Source organism: Tamandua tetradactyla, chromosome 2 (genome assembly GCF_023851605.1).
Source record: "Tamandua tetradactyla isolate mTamTet1 chromosome 2, mTamTet1.pri, whole genome shotgun sequence".
NCBI lineage: Eukaryota > Metazoa > Chordata > Mammalia > Pilosa > Myrmecophagidae > Tamandua > Tamandua tetradactyla.
In genome coordinates, this window is record NC_135328.1 from 28,846,812 (window position 1) to 28,861,564 (window position 14,753).

General features: G+C 37.8%; 1 protein-coding gene across 3 annotated transcripts in view; it reads left to right on the plus strand.

Moving 5' to 3' along the window:
- The window catches only part of PALM2AKAP2 (PALM2 and AKAP2 fusion), a 544,302-nt gene that overhangs the window by 252,304 nt on the left and 277,245 nt on the right, over positions 1–14,753 (plus strand). For all 3 annotated transcript variants that reach the window (XM_077141591.1, XM_077141578.1, XM_077141583.1), the window contains exon 3: positions 9,052–9,132. In XM_077141591.1, the coding sequence (XP_076997706.1) occupies positions 9,052–9,132 (81 nt within the window). The remainder of the gene's footprint in view (positions 1–9,051; positions 9,133–14,753) is intronic.

The window sequence follows — 14,753 nt, forward strand, 5'->3', positions numbered from 1 at the left end:
ACCATGCTGCTTGAAGCTCTGGCTTGCATCCTGCTACCTACTCATCCAACTGACAAGCCCTTGCATCTGCCTCTCTTCAGGATGTCTACAAAATTGGTGGTATTGGTACTGTGCCTGTAGGCCGAGTGGAGACTGGTGTTCTCAAACCGGGCATGGCGGCCACCTTTGCTCTAGTAAACGTTAGGACTGAAGTCAAGTCTGTTGAAATGCACCATGAAGCTTTGAGTGAAGCTCTTCCTGGGGACAATGTGGGCTTCAGTGTCAAGAATGTGTCTGTAAAAGATGTTCGTCATGGCAGTGTGGCTGGTGACAGCAAAAATGACCCACCAATGGAAGCAGCTGACTTCAGTGCTCAGGTGATTATCCTGAACCATCCAGGACAAATCAGTGCTGGCTATGCACCTGTGCTGGATTATCACACAGCTCACATTACTTACAAGTTTGCCAAGCTGAAGGAGAAGATTGATCACCGATCTGGCAAGAAGTTGGAAGATGGCACCGAATTCCTGAAGTCTGGTGATGCTGTCATCGTTGATGTGGTTCCTGGCAAACCTATGCGTATTGAGAGTTTCTCTGACTATCCTGCTCTGGGCCGTTTTACTGTTCATGATATGACACAGACAATTGCTGTGGGTGTCATCAAGGCAGCAGACAAGAAGGCTGCTGGAGCTGGCAAGGTCACCAACTCGGCCCAGAAAGCTCAGAAAGCTAAATGAATATTACCCATAACACCTGCCACCCCAGTCTTAATTAGTGGTGGAAGAACGGTCTCAGAACTGCTTGTCTCAATTGGCCTTTTAAGTTTAATAGTAAACGACTGATCATTGATAAGAATGCATCATAAAACCTTCAGAAGGAAAGGAATGTTTTGTGGACCACTGGCTTTTGTGTGGCAGTTTTAACTTATTAGTTTTTAAAATCAGTGCTTTTTAAATGGAAACAGTGACCAAAAAAATCTGTCACAGGATTTTGAGACCCATTAAAACAAAGTTTAATGAGAAAAAAAAAAAAGAACAGGCAAAAATAGATGACCTAACTGCTCTCCTGGAGGAATTAGGGAGAGAACAGCAAATTAACCCCAAAATAAATAGAAGAAGAGAAATAACAAAGATTAAAGCAGAAATAAATGAACTAGAGAACAAAAAAAGCAACAGAATGGATCAACAAAACTAAAAGTTGGTTCTTTGAGAAAATCCTTAAAATTGATAGATCCATGACTAGATTGACAAAGGAAAAAAGAATAAAATTAGAAATGAGAAGGGAGTCATGACTATGGATCCTGAAGAAAATTTTTAAAGTCCTAAGAAGGTATTATGAACAACTATACACCAGCATATTAAACAGCTTAGATGAAATGGGAAAATTTCTAGAAACATATGTATTACCAATGCTGTCTCAAGAAAAAATAGAAGATCTTAACAAACTAATTGCAAGTGGAGAGATTCAATTAGTTATCAAAAATCTTCCTTCAAAGCCCAGGACTGAACGTCTTCAGAGGGGAATTTTATCAAACATTTTTAAAAAAACTAACACCAATTCTTCTCAAACTCTTTCAGAAGATTGACGAAAAAGGATCATTACCTAAATCATTTTATGAGGATAATATCACTTTAATATCAAAACCGGATAGAGATGCTCCAAGAAAGGAAAACTATAGACCAGTTTCCCTAATGAACATAGATGTAGAAATTCTCAACAAAATTCTAGCAAATTGAATCCAATGATACATTAAAAAATTGTGCATCATGGCCAAGTGGGATTTATACCAGGAACACAAGGGTGGTTCAATGTAAGAAAATCAACTAATATAATACAGCATATTAACAAATTCAACAGGAAAAATCATATATCAATTGATGCTGAAAAAGCATTCAACAAAATTCAGCATCCTTTTCTGGTAAAAAAAACACTACAAAAGGCAGGAATCATAGGAAAGTTCTTCAACATCATAAAGAATAACATCATTTTAAAAATCCCATAGACAGCATCATTCTCAACAGTGAGAGACTGAAAGCTTTCCCCTTAAGGTCAGAAATGAGACAAGGATGCTCATAATTTTCATCACTATTATTCAACATTGTATGAGAAGTCCTAGCTAGAGGGATTAGGAAAGAGAAAGAAATAAATGGCATACAGATAGGTAAGGAAGAAATAAAATGTTAGTTATTCACAGATGGCATGATCCTATACTTGGAAAATCCTGAGAAATCCATGACAAAGCTACTTGATTTAATATACAAATTGAGTATAGTGGCGGGATACAAGATTAATGTACAAAAACTGAAATGTTTCTATATATAAATAATGAATGAAATATGGAGACAATTAAGGAAAAATCCCATTCAAACTAGCCACTGAAAGAATCAAGTATCTAGGAATAAGGTTAACCAGGGAAGTACAGGTTCTGTACACAGAAAACTACAAAATATTGTTGAAAAAAATTAAAGAAGATCTAAACAGATGAAAAGATATTCTGTGTTCATGAATAGGAAGGTTGAAAGTTAAGATGTCAATCCTACCTAAATTGATCTGTAGAGTCAGTGCAATACCAATCAAAATTCCAAAAACCTGTTTTGAAGACTTGGAACAGCTAGCTATCAAATTCATTAGGAAGGGAAAGAAGCCTCAAATAGCAAAAGATGGCCTGAAAAAAGAAGAGTGAGTGTGAGGACTAACACTTCCTGACTTTAAAGCTTACTACAAAGGCACAGTTGTCATAACAGTGTGGTATTGGTACAAAGATTGAAGTATTGATCAGTGGAACCAAATCGAGAGGACAGATATTGATGACCAAATTTATGGTCAGTTGATCTTCAACAAGGCTCCCTAATCTACTGAATTGGGACAGAGTAGTCTCTTCCATAAATGGGCTTGGGAAAACTGGATGTCAGTAGTCAAGAGAATGAAAGAAGACCCATATCTTATACCATACATAAGAACAACTCAAAATATATCAAAGACCTTAATATGAGAGCCAGTACTATAAAACTCCTGGAAGAAAGCATAAGGAAACATCTTCAGATACTTAGTAATAGGAGGTAATTTCTTGAACTTTACACCCAAAGCACAGGCAATGGAAGAAAAATAGATCATTGGAGCTCCTCAGAATCAAAAACTTCTGTGCCTCAAAGGATTTTATCAAAAAGATGAAGAGGCAGCCAACTCAATGGGCAAAAATGTTTGGAAACCATACATCAGATAAAAGTTTAATATCCCGTGTACATAAAGAAATCATACAACTCAACAACAAAAGAATCAACAACCCAGTTATAAAATGGGCAAATGATAGGAATATACATTTTTCTAAAGCGCAAATACGAATGTCTGAAAAGGATATGAAGAGTTGCCTATCTTCTTTAGCTATAAGGCAAATGCAAATTAAAACTACAATGAGATATCATCTCATACCTGTAAGAATGGTTGCCATTAAACAAACAGGAAACTACAAATGTTGGAGAAGATGTGGAGAAATTGAAACAATCATTCACTGCTAGTGGGACTGTATAATGGTACAGTCACTATGAAAGACAGTTTGGCAGTACCTCAGAAATCTAAACATCGAGTTGCCCTGTGACCTGTCAATACCACTACTCAGTATATATATCCAGAAGAGCTGAAAGAAGTGACACGAACAGACATTTGCACACCAATATTCATAGCTGCAATATTCACAGGCGCTAAAAGAATCACTTCAAGTGCCCATCAATAGACGAGTAGATAAACAAAATGTGGTATATACATACAATGGTATATTATGCAGCAATAAGATGAAATGAGGTCCTGAGGCATATAGACAACATGGATAAAACTTGAGGACATAATCCTCAAGGAAATAAGCCAGATACAAAAAAGGGTAGATACTTTATGAGCTCAGTATTGTGACTCTGGTAAAGATGGCAACATCAAGGCTCATACGAGCTGAATGAATTGCTCTGAATAATAGGCCAAGATGATCAGCTCCAAGATGGAAAGTCAATGCAACTTCCTCTGATATTTTGCTCTGTTATGATCTGGATGATATTTTGGGGACAGATGAGGAATGTGGTTGTCTCTGCCCATATTAACCTCCCTCCTCCCTGCTTCTTCTCTCCTTCCTTTCTCCCTTCTTTCCTCTTATTTTTTTCTCTCTCTCTATTTTTCTTTTTATTCCCCCTTCCTTCCTTAAAAAAAAGGAACAAAAATAATAAAAAGCATAAAAAAAACATTGCACACTATGGGCCTTCAGGTCAAATATTAAAAAATTAAATTTAATGTATGATCTTTTTCCCCTTACATTGAAATTCTGGGATAATTTGGTGGCAGGAAGGCCTTGAGTAGGTCCTTGGGACTTTAGTTATCAGCCCAAGTCAGGCTCAGTCTCTTCCCTTTCCCTCTGTTTCCCGTAGACTCACCTGGAATCCCCTGCTAACATCTTGTATTTCCCATTGCTTAGGTGGCAGCAGAAGGATGGAGATAATCTTCCCTAACTACTTATAATACCTGTTTTTCCATCATATTTATTAACCAACCACTTTTTTTCCTGCTGTTATCCTCTTTTTCATCACAGATTGTGTATTCGTCATCATGATCATTTTTAGAACATTTGCATCACTTCAGAAAAAGAAATAAAGGAACAAAAAACCCCGCATACATCCCATACCCCTCCCTCTCATTGATCACTAGTCCTGTAATCTACCCAATTTTTTAACCCCTTATTATTTATTTAATTTTTGTCCTTATTTTTTTACTCATCTGTCCATACCCTGGGTAAAGGCAGCATCAGACACAACATTTTCACAATCACCCAGTCACACTATAGAAGTTATATAGTTATACATTCTTCTTCAAGAATTAAGTCTATGGCAGTACAGTTCAACAGTTTCAGGTACTTCCCTCTAGCCACTCCAAAAGATCATAAACCAAAGAGGGTATCTGTACAATGCATAATAAGAATAACCTCCAGGATAACCTCTCAACTCTGTTTGAAATCTCTCAGCCACTGAAATTTTATTTTGTCTAATTTCTCCCTTCCCCCTTTTGGTTATGAAGGCTTTCCTAATCCCATGATGCCGGTTCCCAGCTCATCCCTTGGAAGTCCTATCCCATTTTATCAGGGATATTTATATCCCTGGGAGTCATGCCAAATAGTGGAGAGTGCAGTGAGTTCACCTGCCAAGTTGGCTTAGAGAGAGAGCCCCATCTGAGCAACAAAAGAGGTTCTCTGGGTGTAACTCTTAAGCATAATTGTAAGTAGGCTTACCTTCTCCTTTGCAAGAATAAGTTTCATAGGGGTGAACTCCAAGATTGAAGTCTTAGCCTATTACATTGGTTGTCCCCAATGCTTGTGAGAATATCAGGAATTCCCTAGATGGGGAAGTTTAATATTTCCTCCTTTCTCCCCAATCCCTTAAGGGGATACTTTTTTTTTCTCTGCCCAAATTACTCTGGGTTGTATCAGGGCATCACATTAACCTGATCTCACTCTGTATTCAAGATTCCATGTGATTATGGTGTGCTAATAAACTGATCATACAAGTTAAATTAGGTAATATGCTACCAAAAATATAAATTTTGCACCAAATAAACATATCTTCCTTTGTTCTCATACAGAAGTTAAAGTTCTAAAATAGAGACCATATCATCCTTTACCCTGTATTCTGATTTAACTTAGTCCTATCCAGATCAGCCTCATTCATATTTCTACTTGAAGTTTGATCACTTTTTCAACTTTTTAAACAGTTGTGTATGGGGTACTTCAAAACTCTAACTCTTGAGTCTCAGATGTCACAAAAATACTCGGAGTTCCAGAAAACTACCAGGTTATATAGAAGTAGCTCAGCATCTCAAAATTTAGAACAGTTACAACTCTGGAATAGATGTGACTGCTATGAGAGCTTACAATCTAGGAACCTTTACAATAGATCCTAATCTGATAACCCATGCTCTCAACTTCAATTCTCAGAGTTTATATATTATAGTTAGTCCATATGAATAAGGCATGATAGTATTGTCTTTTTGTTTCTGACTTTTCATTTGTCATACTGTCCTCAAGTTTCATTCACCTAGTTACATTCCTCACAACTTCATTCTTTCCTGTGGCTGCTTAGTAGTCCGTTGTATATATACACCGTAGTACCCCCTTCCATTCCTCAGTCGATGTATCCTTAGGCCACCTCTGTCCATTGCAAATCTGGAACACTGCCACCATAAACACCAATAAACCAACCAACTTTGAACAGAGGGTGCCACATTGAACTCTGGGTGTTCCTCACTACACTAATAGTTTATAGTATTCATAATGTACAGTGCTTCCATATTGTCAGGGAGATATATAATTTATAGAAAGACAGTAGAAGTGGCTTGCTATGCCTCCCAGATAGTGAAAGAGATCTGGACATCTTCCTAATGGATTTAGAGCATTTCATTTCAGGTGTCTCTTGAGGCACATTCCTCCTAAATGGTTTGCTCCTGTCAATCATCATGCATTTCCCTGGAAATTCTACTTCTACCAGCCTTTCTCCCCAGAATGAGCTTTCCATGATCCTTTCCCAGAGTTATTTTTTAAACTTTTCTCTCATATGCATAGCAATAGTGGTATATTCCATATGGGCCTGTGCCTTCAATGGTAAGACACTTCTGGTTGTATGTACTGATGGCTAACGTGTTTACAATATATTTTTATGCTATTGTAATCATGACTGCAAATTCATAATGCATTTGAATGAAGAAATGGACAAACAAACACAATCAGAGGAAAACAAAAAGGATATTTCATTCATCCAGAGATAAATTACCAGGTATCTGTTACATATGTTCATCATGCAATTCCCTAGGCTTTAGAGTGCTTCAGTCAAGATCCTTGCCTTCCAGGAGCCATAATTTAGTAGAAGAAGATATGCTAACAGTTAAGTGCTGTTAAGTGTTCAAGGACAGAAGGATATAGGAAATGGGAAGAGAAATGAAAGAGTGAAGAGTTCTATTTGATAGGAGCAAAAAAGGCTTTTGTATTTGTTAAGACTATGAGTGGCAAGTGACAGAAATACCACTCAAACTTGCTTAAGAAAAAAAAGAGATTTATTAATGTCTATAATTTAGGAAGCCCAGGGAATATGCTTCTGTTGATATGTATTTACCTGTTCCTACATCCTTCATAATCACCTCAATTCACAGAGATCACCCTCAATTCACAGAGACCAAGCACATAAAGGCCTCTACCATCCAGTAATATTTCCTTCTGTTCAGGGAATAGTTCACCAGTATGGTGGCAGGCAACTCTGGCATGAGGACTTTCTATATGAACAAAAGCCCAGAGGTGGGAAAACCTGGGAAAGGTCTGGGAAAGGCAAGATATGTGGTTAGAACACATAGCACTCAATTATTATTTGTGGAAGTTTTTAGTCATCAGTATCTTGTATCCATGACATACTATATCTTGGTTCTGGGTTCAAATGTAGAGCGACTATGTGTCTTGATAGTAGGAATAAATGATAAAGTCCTAGAGTAAAGAGCAGCTGGTTCTGAAGTTCCCTGCTATATCATGTGGTACCTTAGAGAGTGGGTGGGTGGGCTCCCTACTGGGTTTCACTTTTCCCATCTACTGTCATTGATTATACCTTCTTGAACTTACTGTGGAATTAAGTAACATCACTTATGTGCCATTAATTGGAGTTCTTTGGCAAATGGCAAGTTCTTAACTATTATTCACAGGGCTTACTTTGGCAGGGAGATTATGTCTCTGATCTGGATATTATATATTAGTTACTTGAGATTATTAGCTAATATTTCTTAAAATTTTGTGGTTTGCACATAAAAGCTTAGTTTTCACACAAATTATTAATGCATTGATTTGAATAGCAGTGGTGCCATATCACCCCCAAAAGCACAGCAACAATGTAAAATAACAGCTTCCATTAACGCAGAGCACAGCAGCCAGGTTTCTACATTACTATCAGAAAGTCTTTTCTGGGATTTGGCTGTTATTTTTTAAAGTGCCATTATGTCTTGTCTAACAATTTTCTCCCTGCATATGTGAGTAAAGAAAAATAATCCAATTTAGTAAATGTCTCAGAAAACCATTCTGGTACGTTTTCGAAACAAGACATCAACAATTAAGCTATCATAAAAACAGACCTTTCTATTTTAAATTAGTCCAACCCATATGATGTTTATTGTCTGCATTTGAGAAGTAGAATGAAGAAAAGCATGAAGTCTGCACCCTAAGGGAAAGGTTGTGGTGTGAGTACAAGGGAGATACATCTCTTTAAAACCAGTTTCTAGGCATTACTTAGTAATAAGCATGCAGTAAAAAGGCAATAGGAATAAGCAGATAACATTTGTTGAGTTCTTACACGGTCCCAGTGTCCCAGACACTGTTCTAGGTTCCTTATGTGTATCATCTCTTTAATCAATGCTCAACCATCTGGTTGGTAGTCATTGTCTCCATTTCCTGCAAGGGGAGACTGAGATACTTTGCCAAAGGTCACACATGAAGCAAATAGTGGAGCTGGGATTTAGGAGCCAGGCAGGCAGTCTCCAGATTTCACATTTGACATTGTCATTTAGTATGTCCAACTGGATGGTTTGCCCTGCAAAATGTGAAATTATGTTGGATTATTTTGTGCTCTGATTTAGAAGAAAGACATCCAACCCTAGAATTTCCTGTGTTTTAATCTATCATATTTGAAGTTTATAACAAACCCTATCTTCAACTGAGACCTTTTTATTCTTTGTCTGCAAATTAACTCACCACAGAACGTGACTCTATGTGTGTTTGTGTGTGTGTGTGTGTGTGAATGTGTGTATGTGTGTAAAATCCACCTTTTCTTCTGGATGAAATTGTTGCAGCGTGGCTGAGTGAGGAGAATTTCTCCCACTCACTGAGCCGGTAGCAGACATGTTACGAGGATGCTGCTGCTTGTAGCACACCCAAGACGGAGGGGCAGGTGACACTGTGTGTGTGCCCAGCATCCCTGGAAGTGTCTGTACAGATGTGTGTTGCTGCCGCTGCTGCTGCTTCCTGCTTTAAACAGCCCCTCTCCCAAATCTTACAGCCTCTCTCTTTTTATTTTCAAGGAAAAAAGAAAAAGGCAGACCGAAATAGAAGGCAAGCGACAACAGCTTGACGAGCAGATACTTCTGCTGCAGCATTCCAAGGTAAGCGGTGGTTCCACCGACCTATTCCGTGATTAGACATGCAGGTCACACCCTAGAGAGCTGGGCAGAGCCTCCCCTGCCATGCAGGCGCTTCCACCGCCAGGACCAGCCCTTTCCATTCAACCAGGAAACCACCTCTTGGCTTTTCTTGCAAATTTCTCCAGTTCAGGGCATTGTTACAGCATTGCAGTTTCTGCAGTCGTGAAGAGATTACAGTGTGCATGTGGACGGGTTGGGGAGTGTGCATGGCTGGGGAATGTGTTGGTTATATATAGAAATTGGGTGAGAATACTTCACATGGTGGGTGAGGCAGCGTTCCAGGGCCGTGGCTCCTGTGCAGAGATTCTGCATTTTTGTTCAGAGGCTCCAAAAGATATGTTTATAATGTTGTTCTTTTTTTTGTTAAAAATATTAATATTTTCTTTCTTGGCATGGAGAAAAGGGAGGTAAAAAAAAACGGCGGGATCTGATAAAGAAGAGCACTATATATTTCAGATTATACATTGTTTTATTTCTACTTTAACAATTTTGGAAGTGTTCTATGAGAACAAACCATTGGCCAAAGATGGCATTTAAATGCTTTGACCTTGGTAGGGTCTCTATTGCACCCTGTAAAACCAGAAAGAAAGAGAGCAAGCCCAGCAAGAAAGCGAGTGAGTGAGCTTTTTTTTTCCTTTAAAACATAATGCACTTAAGTATCCTAATTGATTACAGCCCAGGAGAAAGCTCTATCACTGTCACAGGAACTCTCTGGTTGCAGAATGTTGCTTTCTGCTGCTCAGAGAATAATGTGACAAACATCCCAGAGGCCAGCTGGGAGTTGCTGCTTCCCTCCAACTGTTTCTGGGGTGTTTAAAGGAAATTCTTCTACTCCTTATCTCAAGTCGCTGCAACATTGTAATGTATACAATTGTATTGCGCAGAGGCTGTTGGGGTGGTGTTGCTGTTTTTCAGGGTGATACTAAGTATAGATCATTTGGATTTTTTTAAAAACAGGATGAACTCCTATGATTCCATTTACTATTCTTCTCTAGAAAACAGGGTTGTGCTAAATGAATCCCTCAAATTAGAATTGTTGACAAGCTAGTTACTGATTTCAAATAGCAGCATGACCTAGATATACTAGCATATTGATCAGTGTAGCAGCACTTTAACCAGAGAAATTTTTTTTTTAAAGAAAGAAAAGCAACATTTCTGGCCCTTTATTGTGTAGTCCATTATTGGACTTTCCTTTGTAAGAACCTGCAGCTCATGCCATATGCTGTTTTTCTTTCCTTACAACATTTTAGAGGGAGAATTGAGAGCTAAAATTAGTATCCTCTCCTTAAAGACAGGGGGTCTTAAAAACACTTTATAGAACTGAGTGAATTGAATTGTTCAAGGTCAATCTGGACAGAGCTGGGTCTCTGTATCAGAGTACAGTCAATTCACTACTTGTTGGAGACCACAAATTCCTAAAATCTCAGTGAATTGTTGATGAAAGTTGAACTTTTTAATAAGTGGATTGAAGGAATAAAAGAGATGCTTTTGAAGAAATAGACCCTGCTCTTTAAGCTCAATGTGATTGTTTGCTTTTGCAGTCCTTAAATGAAAACTCAAACAATAAACATATGGCAGAAGATCAAGTTTCTTTTATCCCACTTCTAAACACTCTGGGTGCCCAATGAGATACCCAGGACCCAAAGCAATTCACTGCTGATATCCAGCACAGTATTCCAACATTCTCTTCATAGTCCGTGTGTACATATTTCATCTATCCACGTATCCATCCTTCCATTCAGCAGAAACAACGATAAAAAAAAAAAGACTTAGTTCTACATGGGGAAGCAGTAAGATTTCTTCAAGGACTGGAAACATGGATATAAAATAGTTCTTTATGGTTATCCTCGTGAATTCTTACACAGTTGATGAGATTGGCTGTCTAGGGAGCACACAACACCCTTACCAAGGAACTCTTGTAAAATCCTGGGGAGCAAGGACTGGAAGGGAATTGTAAGTTAATAAGTGAAGACCAATGGGTTGTCTTTTCGGCCTGTGCTGGCAGAATGAGGATGGATTGTTATCCTTGAAAAATGAAGAAGGAAAGCTCAGAGATTCTAAAGGCAGCAGTGTGTATATGATACTTCTCTGGAGATAGAACCCAGTTCTAGGAGACACCAAGTTCTGTGCACTGGGGAGGTGGTGTCTGTCCTAAGGACGGTACAGTCATCAGGCCTCACCAGGAACTTTCCTCGGGACTCAGCCTCTCTTTGTGCTGAACCCATCCTCCCAAAATAAGTGATTCATTTTGATATAAGGAAGAGGCGCCTGATTAAAAATAGGTTCACTTTAAGTTGATTGACTGTTGACTAAACTTGTATCATCGTTCAGTTTTGAGCTTGGTGGCCTTGCCCCTGGAAGGCAGTAAGTTCATTGAGGTTATGTTCCTCTGTGAGCCTCTTGGTGGAGAGTCAGCCAGTTTCCTCCAGGCAGCGTGGAGACCTTGTCATCCCCTGTGGCCACCTTAATGATGGTCACCATTGTTTTGAGTGCCTAATGGGTGCCTGGCACTTTCAGTACATCCCCTCAATAACTTCTGCAGTTTAGCTATATTACTCTCCCGATTTAGAAATGAGGAAACATAGTCAAATAATTTGCTCAAAAGCAGAGATACTGTAAGTGAAAGAGCCCAGATAAAAAACCAGGCCTGTCTCTGGAGATTGTACTTTCTCTACGACACTGTTCTCTTTGAACAAAATGTTTTCTTTTGAATACTTTTTCTAGAGAGATGCTGATTACAATCACTGCTGTCTTTCATCTTTAAGTACATTTTCATGAACTCTAGAAAATTTAGACTATGCAGAGACATGCCACAATGATTATTGGTAGTTCCTTGAAGAATAAAATTTTAGGAGATATACAAGTAATAAAATATCTATTTCACTAATTTGCAAAATGCCAGATGCTTTCTAAGAAGAAAATATTCTCAAAGCAAAATTAAATGAAAACATTAGAATTAGATTGCATATTATTAAGATATTAATATATCATCAAATATATGGGCACTTAATTAATGAAACATGAGTTATTTAGACAGATTTACTGGTCTCATGCCAAAGCAAATAAATAGAAGGCAAGACAGTAATGTTGGTATTTGTGTATTTTTTTAATATACTTGCTAATTGCTGTATTTGCTATACATTGAGTAGCTCCACAAAATGGAATTGACCATTACTTTATATATGGACTGCGAGCAAATTCTGTAATTAATGAAGAACCAAAGTACAAAATGTTAAAATATTAGCTACTATACCCTAGTGACTAGAGAATCTCAGGATGTTTTAAAGTTTTGGCCAAATTATACTCATATTTCTTTTTTTTCAAGGCCTTTGGCTATATTTAGTATTTAATACATGTGATGTACAAGTGGGAGCAGTAAGCGATTTTTTTGTTGTATTATTTTTGCTGACTATAAAAGGAAGAAATGTATGCTCAAAAAACAGAACTAAAAGTATAGAAAAATGTAAGGTAAAACATATCTACTGTATATATGAACTTACCATCCAGATATAACCTATTCAGGGGTATATTCTTCTGTACTTTTCCCCCAGTATACTTCTGTAGATTAAAATATGTAACCCTGCTTCACGGGCCTCACCTGCCTTGGTTGGTAAAAATGAAATTATATTAACATTGGTATCCAATTACCAATTCATTTACTCTTTTGTATATGGACTGTTTTAAATTCCTATACAAAATTTTGTAATTTCTATGAAATCACATCTAGCCCTCTTTTTATGATTTCTAGTTTTGATGCCATCCTTGAAAAGGGCTGCTCCTTCTCACACACTTACTATGATGTTTCTTATACTTCAGTGGTTTTAGTCTACATAGAATTTATTTTCCCATAAGGTATGAGGTAGGAATATGTAGCTTCATTTTTTATTATTGGTAAGCCAACTGTCTCAACATGATTTGTTGATTAATTCATCCTTTTCCTCATGGATTTAAATGTGTTCCTCATTATATACAGATGTCTCACTTATTCTCAGGACTGCCATTTATATATTCTGGTTTTTTGTTGGGGGGGGAGTGGGTGGGTGTGCATGGCCTGGGAATTGAACCCAGTTCTCCCGCATAGAAGGTGAGCATTCTACAGCTAACCCACCCGTGCATGCTATGTATTCTTTTTAGTCCATTAATCGCCCTGTCCATCCCCTGGCCAGTGTCTTTCTCATTTAATTTCCATACCTTTTTAATATGCTGTAATATTTCATAAGACAAGAGCCATCATTGTTCTTCTTTTAAACATTTGTCTTAACTTTTAATTCTATTGAAAATCATTTTTTATTTTTATTGTTTTTATACTGTTTTGTGATTATGTGAGTTTTTTGAAAAAATAAATCAATGATCATATTATAGCAGAACTCACTGAATTTTATATTCCCTTTTTCCCCTTGGTTGACTTGCTAGAGATTTATCTGTTTTATTGGTCTGTTCAAAGTACAGCACAGAGTAGACACTCAGTATGTATGTAGCATTGAATGAATTCCTTTGGGACCATCACATTTATAAAGGTTTGTATGACAAAGCAGCACTGTGAGAATCAAATTGCTAATACCACATCTTCAATAAATCAGCTGCCTTTGAATTATTTATTTATGAGCAGGGAACCCTGACTAGAGTTTTCTTCCCATCCAAGCTATGAAACCTGTCATTATATTTTAAAGATCATTGCCCTTACTTTCAAGAAAAATGAATGAAATGATCAAAGACTGAAATGTGACTTTGCAGAATATTTATTTGTCAACCTGACAGGATTATTTGCTGAATGTCCTACAGGTATCAGGACCCCTGCTACAAAGATGTTACAGTGTCTTTCACTGTTTTGAACCTGGCATTTACACTAATTTCAGACTTATCTTGGTTTCTTGCTGTGAAAGGCCATTTTCAAACTTAAAAGGACAAGGCATAAAGTGGCTTTCTGTCTCATCCTTTTTCCCATCATGTACTCCCTGCACAAAGAACTTGAGAAGAAGCTAAACTTTGGTTTCTTCTATCAGATCTCTTAGGCCTACTTCTCCACATGTAGACAAACCATGTAACAGAACTCAAGACCAAACCACAGTCTGGTTGGGGATGACTGGGGAGAAAGGAGTGGATTAGAGGGGAGAAGAAGGGACAGAGAACAGGAACATGGATGAATGACTGAGGACGCAATCACAACAATTGCCCCACCCTGAGTTTAATTCATTTTCTATCAGAAAATTCAATTTAGCCAATTTCCAACCATCATCCACTAACCCAGCCAGTGTTCGCTTTAGCCAGATTATAGGTGGGTAAATGATTTAGTCAAGAGTAAAGTCATAAACGTATAAAAAGAAATCACAGTGGAATACTTTTTATAATCTTAGGGTGAGAAAGTCTTATCTATATATGACTTCAAAGTCAGACCCGTAAAGTAAGAGGTTGCTATCAAAATTACAAATGTTTCATTAGAGAAGATTGTTGGTACTCTTCCTGATTCATCTCACAGTTCCCCCACTCACCTCCCTTCCCACCCCCCTCACCCTGCTCCCTACTGTTTCCCTGGATCACCTTAGAAAAGTTACTTAATCTCAATTATCATGCCTGTAGATTGT